A 16603-nucleotide genomic window follows, 5' to 3' on the forward strand; every position below is an offset into this window, starting at 1 on the left:
TGAAAGGAAGGATGGAGCACCTCCAAACACGGGGATGCTGTCACCTATCTACTCGCTAGCACACTGGAATGGCTTCAGAGCCTGGCAAAGTGAGGGGAAAGCCTCCAAATGACCCAAATCTCTGGAATTTTCAGGCAATGAAAAAGTCTAAATGCAACTGAGATGCTGGCTTGAGCAACCTGGTTTGCCCAAAACCCCAGGTTCTGCAGCAGCATCAGCATCACACGTTACGTTAGCAACTTCATTGACCAACCAACACCACAGCCCCTCTGCAGTGGCCACCGCAGAATGGCTCACAGGAAAAGGTCTCTGCCCCACCAGGCTCACCCATTGATCCCTCTCTGCGTGGGGAAGCTCATCCTTTCCCCCCCCATCCTCACTTTTTAGGCTGGAGCTCAGATTCCTACAGGCTCACAGCCCCAGCTCCTTGGGAGCAAACCGAGCATCCCTTCCAGCCACCACTGCCCCCCTAAACCAGCACCTCCCAAAAGCCAGCCTGTAGGAATACACAGCAAGCGGGATTTGTTCAGTGGGGCATCCCACATTCACTACCTGAAGGCAGGGAATAATACCACCTCATTAGGAATGTGCTTCGAGTCTATTACTGTATCTAGGACAAAGTGTTCCTTATTTTGGCACTCTATTTCATCCGAGCAAGCTCTTCAGAAACACTCACAAAGACTCATTTGACTGGAACAGGCTCCTCGCTTCCCCCAGCATTGTAAAATCCATTCCTAGAGGTTATTTTTGCCCCTGGTCAGATGATGGGATGTCCCCGTGGTCAGATTTGTCATTAGGGCACATCCCTCGTGCTCTGCATGGCCAACCCACAGGAGGAAGAGGATGGTCCAGAGCATCGCTGATGATAAACAGTATCTGAAGCCAGAAAGAACTTAGGAGCAGCTCACGGTGCTTCACAGGATTCATTTTCAGGGGTGTGTTCGATGTAAACACCGTCTAAAATGAGCCCCTGCCTTCCTGCCAGCTCCAATGGGCAGCTATGCAGTGACAGAGAGGTGCAGGGACAGGGCTTTGGCATGGCTGAGAGGTGCAAGGTCTGGGCACAGATCCACTGCCCAACTCGCAGCTGCTTCTGTCCCATGGGGGTTTCATGGCCATGTGGCTGCACAGATCCCAATGGAGAGGTCATTGTCCCAAAGAGTTACACCCCCAATTCCCGTTAAAGGGGACCCATTCATCTCAGACAAAGCACGTTATCAAGGTTGAGAGGGGTTTCTATAAGGGGACACAAGCACATACCAAACTATTTGGATTTCTCATCTTGGCTGCTCCAAAGACAGCCCTAAATCACGTCAACTGACTGGTCCGAGGGACCCTGATTGATGGTAGGGTCAGGGACGTGCTGCAAGCAACACATCCACTTGCTAAGAAGTTATAACAGGACTAGAAAGTGAGGTGGAACAAAGGCAAAGAGCAAAACCCGAACGCAAAACCCAAGAGGAAAACCATCAGACTTTGGACCAGCCACATCCTCCCGTGCGCAGACAGAACCTATGGGACAAAACCACAGCTCCTGATGCCCAGCAAAGACCTGAGCAGCTTTTCCTCGGGTGGTAGAACCGGTTACACCAAGAGCCGGTGCCTTGCAGGCTCCTTGGGAGGAAAACCCAGCTTGAGGATGGGTTCGTTTTCAGCTCGCATGGAGAAGCTGCTGCTTTCCAAAGCGCTCTGTACCCCAGAGCCTCGCCAATACCCAGCGCCCCGGTGGTTTCATCACCGTCTATCAGCAGAAGAGATTAAACAGTGATTTGCTGGGCACAGAGCAGCGCTCCTCTGTTTGCTCACAGCAACTTCCCGTAGCGCTGCTCCCCCGCTAATAATGCCCAGCTCAAACAGACGGTCAAGGGGAAAGGTCTTGGGCTCCGCACAATGAATTCCCTGCTCCCACACAGCGTCTCAACGCACTCGTTTCTCCAAGCTGCGGCCAACACCAGCAAAACTCCACCAAGCAACGATAAAAGCCAAGCTGGCAACTCCTGGTATTTCCAAGCCAGGCAACAGGGATGCTCCTCAGAAGCTGCTGCCTCCGGTTGCCTCAGCACAACACCAAACTTTCCCGAAGTTGAATAGGAACCTCCAGGAGCGGGGTTCAAACCCCAGGGCGACCAGCACAGGCAATGAAGGGAAGGAGAAACCCGCACCCAGCAGGGTTCCTCGCTGCAGACAATGCAAAGCACCTCCCCCGGGGTTATTTTCCCCGTCTCCAGCATCCATGACCACCCTGCAGCTCCAAATGACACCACTAAAGTTCCACCCGCCAAAACCGGAGCGTGTCCCCCCTCTCTCTTTGCTATGGGGCTTTAGAAACCAGGATGCGCTCTTAGACAGCCTTTCCGACCCCCTTCCCAAGGGGAATCCTGCCCATCCTCACCTGCCTCAGGTGCCTCAGCAGCTCGGTGGCCTCCTCCTGCTTCCCCTGCTTCACCAGCACCAGCATGTCCTGGATCATGCAGATCCGCCGGTGGTAAGGGGGGAGGCTGCTGCCGCCGCCCTTCCCGAACTTCTCGCCGGACTTCACCACGAGGGAAGCGAGGAAATCCCCCCTTTCCCTGGGCGGCGCTTTCCTGCGGGGATGGGCCGGGGGGCTCTCGGCAGCGCTGCCCGCTTGGCAGCCCTTGGTCTGCTTGGTGCCCATGGCGTGCGGCCCCGGCTCCTGCAGCCCTGGGGCTGCATACACGGGGGAGCTTGGGGGGGGGGGGGGGGGGGAAGGCACGAAAAGGGGGACACAAAGGGTTTGGGGGTGCAGAAGGGGGATGCACGAGGGGATGGAGAGGGTGCACAAGGGGTTTGCGGGTGCACAGGGGGATGCACAAGAGGTTTGCACAGGGAGATGCACAAGGGATTTGGGGGGGACACACAAAGGGATGCACAGGAGGACGGAGGGGATGCACAAGAGGTTTGGGGTGCACAGGGGATTACACGAAGGGTTCAGGGGGTGCGCAGGGGGATGCACAGAGGGACGCACAAGGGGTTCCGGGGGTGCGGGACGGGGCTGGGCACCCCGGTATCCTAGCAGGGGGGCCGGTGCCCAGCGGCGGGGCTGCTCCGCTCCCGCCGGCGGAGGAGAGAACGGCTGCTCCCGGCCGAGAGGAGCCGCGCCTCGGCCCCGCCGCCCCGCTCCATCGCTGCGGGGCTGAAGCGAGCAGCCGGGATCCGCGGGGCTCCTGCTGCCGGTCCCGGGCGGCGGCGGCGGCGGAGCGGCGAGAGCGGCCGGTGCTCAGCGCTGCAAAGCGGCGGCGGCTCCGCGCAGCCCCCCCCCGCCTCTCCTCCTCCTCCTCCTCCTCCCCTCGGTGCCTGGGGCTGGGGGGGGGGGGGGGGGGGGGAGTTCCCCGAGGACGATGCGGGAGAACGGCCGCGACCTGGGGGCAACTGTTGCGCGGCGGGGGCTGCCCGGGAGGCGGAGCGGTGCGAGGTGGGGGGGAGCCCCGGGGAGAGCCGGGGGAGGGCCGGGGGCGGGCGCCGTGCTCCGAGGCTGGGCTTGCGGAGGAAGCCGGAGCCGGACGGGGCTCTTCCTTCCTCCGCCGCCGGCGGAGGGGATGGGGCTGCAGCGGGTTTGGGGTGGGGAGAAGCGGGGCTCGGCTGCTGCAGCGCACGGAGGCGGCGCGGGGTATCCCCGACGGGGGCTCCCGGTGCTTCTCCCCCCAAAGGACCTGCAGGCACCGACGGGGGGGGGGGGGCTGTTCCCTGGGGGATGCCGCCGAGCGGGGCTCCCTCAGCTCCGGTTCTGCCTGCGGTAAAACCTCCTGGTGTCCCCCCCCCCAGCCGCATCCCTGCCAGCAGCCGCTCCGGTGCACATCTGGAAGTCGCCGCTGGTGTCCTGCCATCCCCAGCCAAACCCACACGCACCCGCATGCGGCGCTTGCAGCAGCCCCTCCACGCTGCTCCTTCCAGCAGCTCCACATCCCATATTCCATCACTCCTTATCTTCCAGGCACTCCGCTGCTGGCAGGGTTTAGGGCACGGATTAAAGCTCTTGGATAAAGATCCCGGTGAACAGCTCTTCCTGGCAGGAACAGCTCACCTGCGGCAGGAGACACTGCTCAAGGAATGCCTGGGAGGGGGAAGCTTGGACTGATGAGGCCCCAGCAGGAGCCTCAGACCCTCTCCCAATGCAAGGGGCTGGTTTCCGGCACAGACATGCAGCAAACTCTCCACCCTTATGCTTCTGCTTAGCTAGGGCAGGAGAAGCCCCACTGCAGCCTCTGTGCAGTGCCTGGGCTGGGGGAGCATCACCTCCTGCAGCAGGAACGTGCTATCGGGGGCAGTTTGCAACAGTGTTCGAATGAATCCCAAAGCAATAGGTGGGCACTTTTTGCTTCCTCTGCATCCTCTGCAGCTGCACATCCCCAAACCCACAAAAGCCACGGTCACATATAAAAGGCAGCTCTCCTCACCAGCCAAATGGCTGGAGACCCCATGTCACTGTTTCTAGAAGTCCAAAGGCCAATTGATGTAATGCATTTCTACACACAGACCACAAGAGCAAGGCCACAAGGCCAGTTTGCAGCATCCTTCCTCACCATGAAGCTCCTCATGAGCACATGCGAAGGCCCCATGCCCACTCAGGGCAGCACAAATGTCACCTCCAGGCTCAGCACTGGTGGCTCGATGGTACGAGACATTCAGGTCCCTCAGTGATGCTCCATCCCAGAGCATTATTCACTCCCATACCCTCAAAAGGGTCTCATCCAGCTGCAGACCCAACCTAACAGCAGCGCTCAGCTTCCACGCACACACGAGTTTCCATAGACACTCAAGACACCCACCTCCAAACCCACCAGCGCCAAAAGCCCTGACCCCAGCACTCGTGATGGGCTCTGCTAAAGTCATCAGCGGCTCCGCAGCCAATATGCATTTCTCCTTAGTGCAGATGTGTGCAAACTGCAAACCAGTTGAGGTCTGTCCAAGGGAGTTTGCCTTTGTTACTCTGGCCATGCTCTTTCTGCTACCTAACATTAAGGGTGTGCTAGAAAAGCCTGATGCTTTAGAAGAGAGTAACTCCAGACTGAACCCATGACAGAACATTTCTCCTCTGCCTTAAACTGAGATTTAAGAACGTTCTCACTTCTACATCAAAAAGAAACTGCATAGAATCATAGAATAGTCAAGGTTGGAAAGGACCTCAAGATCATCCTGTTCCAACCCCCTGCCATGGGCAGGGACACCTCACACTAAGCCATCCCACACATCTTTCCAATGCATTTTGCCCGAGCCAGGGAACATCCGTACCGCACGAGTGAAGAACCCGATGCAATAAGCTGGAGCGCAGGACTCCAGCAGCAAATACCTGAACGCAAAGGCGTTTGTGCTCAGCTCCCCAGCACCCAGGTGAGGGCACCCACCACCCAACCGCTTTGCGTGTGTGTGCACGTCTACCTTTGGTTTCAGATTAGTCACAGATGAAACTGGCTTCCTGCTTCCAGGAAGCGCTGCCTGGTTTCACTGGCAGATCACAACCCAGTTACACCTCTCCCTCGCCAGCCCGCTCGTGTTGTCCTTTGTGATGTGCTTCCTGAAGTCCTGCAGCAAACCCCTCCGTCCGTGTACTCGCAGGCTTAGATGGGGCTTCACAGCTTGCCAAAGGTAGAAAACCCCTTTCTGATCCCGGGTTTTGCCCAGGATTCCCATCCTAAATGGGAAAAGCCACACTGGACAAGAATGGTCCAATGTGGACCATGAGTTCTTCCTCACCTGACAGGTCTTGGGGTCATTTCTTGGTAGCTCAGCTCTTGGTCTAAGCCTCACAGTTACTGTCTCTCTAGGGAATAGAAACACCCCCAAATCCAAGGGCAGTTGTTTCATCGCTCCCAAAACCTTTCCCACAGCCAGGATGGGACCAAGCCACGGCAACTGCAAGCTCCTGGAGCACCCCCAACCCCACCTGTGTCCATCCCTTCCCCAAACATCCAAGGAGTTCAAAGCAGAGATTGAGCCGAGACCAAGCTCTCATCACACTCTCTGGCTTGGGAGGGCAGCGCAGGACTTGCTTTTTCTTGATAGGGATGGAATGATCCGGATTCATTTTAAATGTCAGCATCAGATTCAGGTTGCTGCTACCCATTACGTGGAAAGGACTGAGCTGACTATGAGAAATATTACTTTTAAGATGGCATTTAAAGGAATCACAGAGTTAATGGGATTTTCATCTCTTACTTCACAAACAACAACCAAAAAGCCCTCAAAACCCAGCCTTAATGTAAGACAACATCGAACCCAGCGAGGGGAGAGGCATCAGTCTCAACAGGCCTTCTCTGGGGATGAAGGGCAAATTGAGAAATGGGATTTCGAGGGAACAAAAGGCCATCCATATCCCAAGCTTGATTCAATTCCGCTTTGACAAGGCGCAGCGGTGAGACAGGGCTGAAGGGCCCTGTGAGATGCTACAGGATGTAATTGTGGCTGAACTAAACTCCAGGATAAATGGGGCAATGTAAGGATGAGAAACATTACATGCACCCAGAGATGTTTTTAAGGAGAAATGAAAGAATCTCCTATAGAAGCACTTGTGTTTCCTCCAGGCAACGGAGGAAGTTTTCCTGTGTTCACCTTTGAATTCATTCAACGCCTTTAGCCTAAGCTAGAAAAGGCAAGTGAAGAAGGATTAAAAGCTATCCCTGTCTTCATCCTGAATAGGAAATATCAGTGCAATATAGAGGGAAGCACCTTCCTCCTGCTCTTCCTCACAGCCTGGAATCTGGCCTGGCCTCAGGAACAATAAATGGAGAAGGGCCAGAGATGAGGAAAAGGGAGATGCGGTCATTGAGCCTGGGTACCAGGGGGAGCAAGATTACCACGGGCAGGAGCACAGAGCTGCCAAAACCCCAAATGCCAACATGGAAAGCAGTCTTCTTCACTATTAATTTGCTACCCCTCATCACTTCTATTACACCACAATAACTGTGCTTACACAAATGGTTTTATAAGGAAAGAATCAGCATTCAGGTCAAACCCCAGACCCCCCCCAAGCAATTCCACTACCACAGAAGGAAACGGGGATGCTTCATGCAACACCCTTGACCAACCCATTTCACCTCCAGATCGCCCATTCCCCTTACAAAGTGGGCTCACTGAGGGGCCTCTCCTCCATCACCCTGGGGAGCACAAGAGGAGGTCCCTCTGGTACTTCTTCATGTAACTTAACACAAACCCAACCCAGCAAAGGCTGCGTTCGTCTCCCGAGAGCACATGGGGCTTGTTATGGGTTTTGTAGGGATTTTTTGGGGGGGTTGGGTGTTTGCTTGCATTTTTGAGCTGTTTTTTGCCACTGGAAACTGTTCAATCACGGAGCCCAAGCAGAAGAGCAGAAAAACATCCTTTAGATGCCAGAAGCACGCCCTCAACCCAAAGGGGTGGCTGAGAGGGTGCTGGGCGAATGGACCCCTCTGCACCCGCACTGACCCCTCTAGAGCAGAGGGAAGCAGGGACGACCCACAATCCCCATGCGCATTGGATCCATGCACGTGCTCCGCGCTCCAGAGGCTCTTCCATAACCCCACATTGTGCAGATTCACCTCTCTCCTCCCAGATTTCCCATGCAAAATATGTCCAAACCCTTTTGCCCTGAGCACACACAAAAATACTTCAGCTGCCGGAAGCAATCCATCTCCCCTTCACGTGATGCTTCCAGCTTCTTTCCCACTCCACAAGCTGGATGCTGTGTTTATAAACCCAAAAAGGCTGTTTACACACCGGCTAGGACTTGTTTAGCAAGAGGGTAAAGCTGCCAAATACTTTCCTGGAGTCATCCCGAAACCCACCCTTTGCTGTCCCTGCAGCAGGAATGAAAACGCTTGGGGAGTTCCATGCACTTTGGGCTGTAGGGAGAGTTCTTGCCTTGAGATGCTTTAGCAGTGTCAAAGATCAGTGGGTGTTTTAATGGAGAGCTCTCTTTTTGTGCTGCAGCAAGGGAGGCAGCGAATTCTAATGTGGATTTGGGAGTCAAAACTCTGGGAGTGAATCCTGAAGACAGCATCATGCTGCAGAGCTGCATCCCTTCCCATGCTGTGGTACCCATCCATAACGGGATGCAGGCACCCAGCAGTGCTATAGGGGTTCACCCAGTGATGGAGGGATGAAGGACTGGTTGCTGCCTGTTGGAGGAGGCGAGTCACTGGGAAGGGGACATCCAACCAGGACCAGCTCCGTGCCTGGGAAGCGCGGTGCCAGGATCGCATCCATCCCTCCCGGAGAAGGCAGAGTGGGAAGCGAGCGCAGTGCCTGGCTGGAGCCAAGAGCCACGAGTCAGCTTGACTCACGCTCCTGATGGTTTCCAAATGTTTCCCAGCACCCAGCAGTGACGTGAAGATGAATGCTTTGGAGGGGCTGACCCCATCCGTTGCTGCCACAGCCCAGATCCGAGTGCGCTTGGCTTTGGGAATAGGGACCATCACTTATTACATGAGTTTATCGAGTCCATTCTGCACATGCCCGTGTCACTGGATTAAATAATCTGGTTATTTGCTCTCCAGTTTCTGCTCAGGGTGAATGCCTGTTTGACCATCATCTGCTGCTCCAGGACCCAGAGCTCAGCTTCTGAGACCATAAAAGCATCATGGAACCCCAGCCTGGTTTGGGTTGAAGGGACCTTAAAGCTCCTCCAGCTCCAACCCCTGCCCCGGGCAGGGACCCCTTCCACTGGAGCAGCTTGCTCCAAGCCCCTGTGTCCAACCTGGCCTTGAGCACTGCCAGGGATGGGGCAGCCACAGCTTCTCTGGGCACCCTGTGCCAGCGCCTCAGCACCCTCACAGGGAACTTCATCCTATTATCTAACCTCAGCCTCCCTTCTGCCAGTTTAAAGCCAGTTAAAGACCAAGTTGCTGCTATTTGGCAGCTTCAGCCCCATCCAATCTCAGCACCAGACACAGGAAGAGCGGTGCCAGCCCCGTTACCCCCACAGCTGTACACAATAGGCTCCAGCTGAGCTCGCAGCACCTTTAGAGGAGGAACAAACCAACCTCCATCCACTCGAGCTACTGGGGCTGAGCGGGAGCTGAACCTGGGGGGTGTTCATCAGGAACAAACGGCTGCAAATCCTATTTGTGCAAAGCCGCTTAAATAAACCCTGTGTTCGGAGCCTTCCGTTTGCCCAGTGCAGGGGCTGGGGTGTTCTGCTGCTAAGGGTGAGGGGAAAGGCGAGTTTCCAGCCTGGGTTTGCCATCAGCCTCGGCACCCGAGGCTGGCATTGAAATATTGCAGCTCTCCAGGCCTAAAACAGTAAAGAAATGGGAATTTCTAAGCTCTGGTACCTGCTGCTTAATGGAGCCTGCGAGGAAAAGAAATGCAGATGGAGAGGGGTGGGCAATAAATAAATCCTCATCATTTTGTCTCCCTTATGGGCTGTGTATGCTCATTGACTGATGGGGCCTCACTGAGCTGGGCTGGCATCACAGGCTTTATCTAGGATGAAGGAACTCATTTCTGGCCATATCAAAAGAGCAAGAAATTCAGGCTTATAACTTCTATAGGGTTATAACTTATTCCCAGTCATGAGAAGCAAATTCCACCGTGTGCAGCACAATGCCCAGGTCTTCATTGCAGAATTCAGCTTTAACCTTCCCATTTTGGCTTTGTTAGAGCTGAAGAGCACTATGTGCTCTTTAGAGGGAAGCATGCTTTCCCCAAGACCCCCAGCACGGACTGCACCAAGAGCTGGACATTCGCAAAGTGATGCTGCGATCCAGCTCAGGCACCTTTCTCTATTCATAGAACTGAAAAGACCCTCCTTTTGGGAAGGAATGAGTCTTTTGTGTTCGCAGTTCCAATCTCTCCAGCATGGGGTAAAGCTGACCTAAATCAAAGACTTCCTGGCCACAGAGAGGCTTAAACCACACGTTTTTTTTTCCAACCTGGAGTAAAAAGTGGATAGTTTCAAAGCAGTAACTAGAAATCACAGGTTTCATTCACTGGCATAAGGAAAACTTCCGGATTCTGGAAATAGTCATGTTCTTCTTGGGTTACTGTGACAAAGCGATTAGAAACAAGGCAGCTGATATCAGCATTACACTGTGGTTCTCTTCAATACTGCATTTCCCTCTATCTTTGCCCTTTCTCTTGGGAAGGGTCCAAGGATGAACCTGGGATGATGCCACTTCCTAAGCTGCCCTAACAAGGTCTGCAGAGGGGTAAACCTCACTGCGAAGCCTTGTCCACGGGTTAAAATAGACAATAAAACCCTACTTGCATCGTGCACCACACCAGCAGCAAGATTCCATCCCATTTCGTTGCCATGATCAACCACTTTGGGATCATTTCAGCCAGGAAGGGTGATGGGAGTCAGGCCGAGCTGAGCCAGCATCATCTGCTCGTGTGATAGGAAACACAAGTGGGAATTGCGGAGCAATCCCAAGTGCTTGTGGGGTCAGGGCCCCCCATCCCCTCTGATCACAGTGGGGGCTTTGTGAAGCCAAACCTGGCTTTAGATCATAGCAAATGGATTTATTCAGGCAGTAAAATCCCAGCGTTCCCTCAGTCTTGTCCCATAGCACATCCAAAGGGAATCAGCCCTAATTCCCAGCCAAGATGCCCAAGACCCCCCCCCATTAATACACCGTGGGTATGGCACAGATTTAACCTCATTGGCGAACACTCCCCTTCATCCTCTGGTCAGCCCAAAGGGGCAGAAGAGTCCATAGAACCCAGGATTTTCCCTTTCCCAGCCTGGCCAAGAGGCCCAGGCCCAGGTGCTCAGACGCTCAGCTCCAGCTCTCAGGCTTGTCTGTATCCCACAGCCCCATTCCCATTAACCAGCACTAAACAAGGGGCTGCTGAAGTCTTTTGTCGAAGACATTTGTTTCCAGGGAAGAGGGGGAAGGGAAACGCAGCTTAAAGCCTGCCTTGGGATGCCGGAATAATCCAGCCCAGATGGGAAATGTGCTCATAAAGGGAAGATGTTAAATACAAAACAACTGTGGGGGGGTGCAGAAGGGCAGGAATGGAAGGGAAGAGGCGAGGGCAGCGCCTCTTGCAGCCTTCATGCTGCAGGTGATACCCGGGAAAGCCAAAATCCACCTCTTCCATCCTTGATTTCATTCTTTCTTCCAACAGCACAAACGGGATCATTTCCCTCACCGTGACAAGCAGAGGGATGACAAGAAAACAACAGCAGAAACCACCTGATGAAGGTAAATAGGCGGAAAGAAACGGCAGCTTTCTTAAGGAAGAAGGAAAAACAGGGCTAGAGGAAGAGGATGCAGGCGAGGAGCCCCTGCCCCTTCATAGATGGGAGCAACAACAGTTTAAGGCACTTTAGAAAGGCAAGATGAGCCATAACCCCAAATGCAGACCTAAAACCTATGGGGAATAGAGAAGCAGTGCTGAGAAGCGTGGATCTACTTTCCCTTTGCCTTAGGGCTCCTGCTGCGGTGTTGCTCAGCATCGCAGCGATACCCCGTGCAACACGAACGTACTTCGAGGTTAGGACATCATTTTTGAATGCAGGGATTGAACTTAACCTCGGAGCAGTAACCGGGGTTAGCCACCAGCAAAAAAATTACATTAAATTAACTGAATTAACAAAATCAGCCTTAAAAACATCACAGAAATCAACCAGTGACGGGCCAGACCTTCAGCCCACCGCAGCAGACTCAACACAGAGGCTCCATCCCCTCCCCAGCGCAGGCATAACACTCCCCACCGCAGACCTAACACATTGCTATGCCCAGAGCGGCTTCAGGGCTCTCTATCATCAGCACAACGATAACAAGCATCACTTTTCAACAACCCAGAGCCTCTGCTGTTACCAGCAGAGGGATGAGAGCAGCCGGGATGGAGAAGCTCTTGCCCTGGGACAACCAGTTCAGACACTCTGATTCATTTCTATGCTTCCAGCATAATGAGCACCCATGAACCCAAAGCCACAAGAAGACTCGATAAAGAACAGACAAAGCTGCTCCAAGTGCCAGATGGAAGCAGCCCTGACCAAATTCAGAGGCCTCTTCCCTGCTTAGTCTTCTCAGCCCTAATCTAGATAAAAGCCTTTGCTTCTAGAGCAAAGAGCTTATTTTGCACTGTAAGAAGATGAGGGTGTTAAATCTTTGTGAGCCAGGGGAGTATGGCTATTTAGAAGGGATGAGACATCCCCAGACCCACACTTTGCGCTGGATGTGCCCAATCTCACCCTTCTTTCTAAGTGAGGGCAAATCACTACATGACATGGGATAGCCTACATCCCCCATTGGGAAAGAAGAGCCCATTACCCCAGTGCACAGCTGCCATCGGAAGGTCAGCCCATGGGTGGGCAATGGACACACCAGGTTTCCCCATGCTGTCCTTTGGGAATGCCCATAATTAGGAGGAAAAATACAGGGAGACCTCCACTTTCCAGCCCTTGCTTGTGTTATCAAGATGCCTGTCAACACATTCCTGCTGCCAAGGATGGCTGCAGACAAGTGACGAGCAGATGGATGTGATAGGCTGAACCCAGGGGATAGGAGGAAAAGTTACAGGCCCTGAAAGCTTTAAAAGGCACAAGAAGAAATAGAAATCAAAGCTAAACGCTGCAGCTCTGCCTCTGCTGCAACCCTGAGCACTGAAATCACTCAGGAGCGCTTTGAATGCCTGCAGAGAGGGCTCCGAGCGTCTGATTTTGGATTCAAGCCGCAGCGCAGTGAGCGCCAGCAGCATTAACCCAGCACACAGTGGAAGCACAGGGCCCTGCTTTCATTCCTGGGCATCATAGGGAGGCTTAAAGACCTCATCACGCCCCAAAACTCCTCCTAAACACAAGTTCTCATTTAACAAACATGGATGCAGAGATGTGGGGCTGCCACCTCTGACTACAGCAGCCTCACACTGATGCTCTTCCCCGCTGGGAGCACCAATCCCATCCCAACCCGGGGCTCCTTCTGTGTTCTCAGCCACTGCAAGGAGGTTTCATCCATGTTAACACAGGCCCTGTGAACGGTTGGGGTGGGTGAGTGAGAGCCCAGTGGAGCTAATTCCATCCATGGAGAGCATGGAGCTGCCTGTAACTTAGGTACCAGGCTTAGAAGTCGGGTCCTACATCCATCACAGCAGGCACCCTGACTTGGGATGCTCTGTATCAGCACTGCACAAAGCTATGACAGCCCCCAAAAGTAACCAGTGAGCCTGCCCACTCCCACTGGACACACAGCACTTCCTACCCCATCCATCCATGCACATTAAATGATCCCTAAATGCAGATCCCACAAACCAATCCAGAGACTCCAAAGGGATTTCTGGCTCAAATGATGTTTCTGGCTCTGCTCAGGGGGCTCTTCTCTGTTGTGGCTTTGGTAGCAAATAAATCAATCACATTGCTTTGTCTTTATGTCAGCATCAAAAATGCACACACACACACCCCCCCCCCCCCATTTGGCATGGAGCAGATCCCTGCCTTTCCACATGGGATGGATTAGTGAGTCACCCTCTTGGAGCCCAGGAAGTTAAACTAAACTCCCCTAACGCCTCCTTGGCATCGTCTCCACAAGGTTCAAACAGACACACACACACTTCCATTTGCCAGAAGGAAAAGCAAGCCCTGCTAACCCTCATGGAGAAGGCCGGATGATGAGGTGGATGGACCACCAGTTCAGAGGACGGTTTCCCATTCCCAGGAATGCGCTCCCCCCCAGCCATGCCAGAGGTTTCAGCCTCATTACAACAGCAGGAACCCCACAGGCTTGTGGCTGGAAGGGCCCTATTTCAGGGAAATGAGCTGGGGGATGCCCAGGGCAGCCTCTCCCCATGGAAAGGGCAGCAAAGGGGGGGATGTTTCCCAAACTCTCTTGGCAGTGAGGTACCATCTGGTTTTGCAATCAATGGCGTGTGTATGGGCAAAGCTGTGCCACGTGAAGTGAGGGTGGAAGCAGCGGCGTTTGGCAATGCTGGTGCATTGCTAAGGCACCTCAGAAGGGACCGATCACACTGGAGAAACCTCTCTTCACAGAGACACAGCAGCTCCTGAGCACATTGTGCTTCCAACAACATCAACATCTCAATCCCCCCTCGGGCAGGTTAAAGCCATTCCCCTTGGCCTGTCCCTACATCCCTTGTCCAAAGCCCCTCTCCAGGTTTCCTGGAGCCCCTTTAGGAGCTGCTCTAAGGTCTCCCCTTCAGGAGCCTTCTCTTCTCCAGGCTGACCCAGCCCAGCTCCAGAGCAGAGCTGCTCCAGCCCTCCCAGCATCTCCATGGCCTCCTCTGACCAAGCCCACGCGAACACCAGAACTAAGAAACCACTCGGGAACATCGAGGGAAAGGGCTGGAAAACTGCTGCTGTTCAAACAACTCTTCATCCCTTCCTAAATGAATTCCCCCCCTCAATTTTAAGGGATCCACAACATGACAAGGAAACACGAGGCAAGGATGGAACCAGCCTACCCTTGCTCTATGGACTCAGGAGCCGCAGACCCCATCCCTCTCCGGGCGGTCCAAGACCGGGCTCTTATCGCCACCTACCGGTGCCTCCTGGGGTAGCAGCCCCACTCGGCATGCAGCCCCCCTTCCCCATCCGGCAGCTTTCACTTTGCCCCAGTGCCACACGTTATTTTCTATGCTCTTCCTCCACAGGAAAGAATTTCCTTGGAATTCTTCCTTTCCAAGCTGTTTGCTCAATCTCTGAGCCTTAAGGAACACAACCAGGGCTTCAGGAGGGTGAAGATCAATGATGGGAGCACATTCAGCCAGCCACATTGCTCCAAGCCCTGCAGCAAGCCCCTAAACCACTGACTACCATTTCCTAACGCCCTTTGAGCTCTCTCTGAAGCCCAGTTTTGCCCCACAACGCCAAAGGAACACCCCTGCAGCCACCCCATCACTCCCCTCCCTGCAAGGGACCGGGACTCACCAGGGCCAGAGGAATCCAGTAGCTCCAGTACAGCCTGTTCACCTCCAAGGGGTTTACTCCACTGCACCCAAGCCATCCATTTACTGCTGGAAATCCCTCTCCAGGGCCCCCTGAGGGGACAAATAACGCCATTGACCAGCAGGGATTGCCATATCATGGCTGCCCTGCTCAACCAGAGCATCTCACTGCCGAGGTGAAGAGCACTCAGGGGTGATTGGCATCTGCTGTGCTTGATGATCTCGCACCCTGCTCCAGCTGTGCAGGACCAGGGCTCCAACCCACCTGGCTCTAATTTAGGCCTTCTAGAAGATGCCAATTGTGTTCATTACAGGGCTCTGGGGTGAAACGGCACAAGGACATAAAGGGTTTTACAAGGACATAATGGGTTTAACTGTGTTTTTCAGGCTCTTGCCTTCCCCAAGTTGCTCCTGGGCTCTCATCCCTTCCCTACAGAGAAAACAACTTCATGGTGTAATTCACACCAAGACCTTAGAGATTATATTGCTGTAACACCCCCTCTTGATAGATGATAGAGGCCATTAACAGAAGGAATCTTTTCAAAGAACAGATGATAATGTCATGTATTGTGAAATGTTTCATTCCCAAATATTAATAAGGTCCATGAAAAAGCTGGTCTACAGCTTGTTCTACTCTTTTCGCAGCTATAGATAGTATCTCATGTTGCTAGGACATGGAGTTACAGGACAAAGGGGAATGGCTTTAACCTGCCCGAGGGGAGACTGAGATGAGCTCTTAGGCAGAAGCTCTTCCCTGTGAGGGTGCTGAGGCGCTGGCACAGGGTGCCCAGAGAAGCTGTGGCTGCCCCATCCCTGGCAGTGCTCAAGGCCAGGTTGGACACAGGGGCTTGGAGCAAGCTGCTCCAGTGGAAGGGGTCCCTGCCCGTGGCAGGGGTTGGAACTGGATGGGCTTTAAGGTCCCTTCCCAACACAAACCATGATCCTATTTGTTTCATCGAGGTGCAAGAGTCACGTTGCAAGGAGCTAACAATAAAGAGAGCACAAGGAAATCTCTGCTTAGGTCCCAGCTGTTTCTTGAACATCCTGTAAAGGAACACCTTCAGAAGGTAAATAGGGAATACAGGTTCTGCTGGGTGGCCTGGCAGGTTAGGACACAGCCTCCTCCTCCTTGTAGCAGCACGGTCAATCGGATGCATTTTACAGCCAGAGGATAAATGACTTCCACTTGGAGCTGGCAAAGCCCTTTGTAAAGGAGAAACAGACCTACAAACACAAAGGAAGCTCAAGTCACCCAAAAAGGAACCTTGATCTCCTGAGAGCCTTGCACCTTGCTACTCAGCACGGCTGCTGTTCGTTTAGTGGAGCTGTTTTCAGCTTGGGGTTAACAGACTCCTCAAGGTCAGCTCCCAGAGCTGGTGGAAGCAAACAGGAAGGATACCCAGTTAATGGATACCTCAGAGCAGCCTTTGTGTGGGCAGCTTCATATCAACTTCTGAGAATGTTTGTTTGAAAGGGTATTATAGGAAGAAGGCTCAGTTTGCTCACAGAAAGGTGCTGCTGTGAGGAGGGGGATGCTGCTCTTCATCTGCAGGGACACTTCCATGTAACACCAAAGTGGCCCAAAGCACTGATTAGAGAAGCCATCACTGATGGCAGATGGTGCTGCTCCTCCTGACCTGCAGCAGGCTGCTACCAGTGGCTGTAATGTGACTGCAAACACCCCACACGTGGGTTTCTTCCAGATGAGCAAGCTTGACATCACTTTTCATTGCCCTCACTTCAGTTTGTTAACAAACACCAG

At 53.7% G+C, this 16603-nt stretch overlaps 1 protein-coding gene across 2 annotated transcripts in view; it reads right to left on the minus strand.

Moving 5' to 3' along the window:
* LRRC75A (leucine rich repeat containing 75A) overlaps window positions 1–14995 on the minus strand; it is a 76599-nt gene extending 61604 nt beyond the window's left edge. Inside the window, exon 1 of one of the 2 annotated variants that reach the window (XM_065694558.1) lies at window positions 14825–14995. In XM_065694558.1, the coding sequence (XP_065550630.1) occupies window positions 14825–14956 (132 nt within the window). In that variant the 5' untranslated portion in view covers window positions 14957–14995. Of the gene's footprint in view, window positions 1–2392; window positions 3402–14824 lie in introns of those variants that run through there. The other variant, XM_065694557.1, reaches the window with a different exon arrangement.
* Window positions 14996–16603: the final 1608 nt, after the last annotated feature.

The sequence above is a fragment of the Lathamus discolor genome, chromosome 14 (genome assembly GCF_037157495.1).
Source record: "Lathamus discolor isolate bLatDis1 chromosome 14, bLatDis1.hap1, whole genome shotgun sequence".
Lineage (NCBI taxonomy): Eukaryota > Metazoa > Chordata > Aves > Psittaciformes > Psittacidae > Lathamus > Lathamus discolor.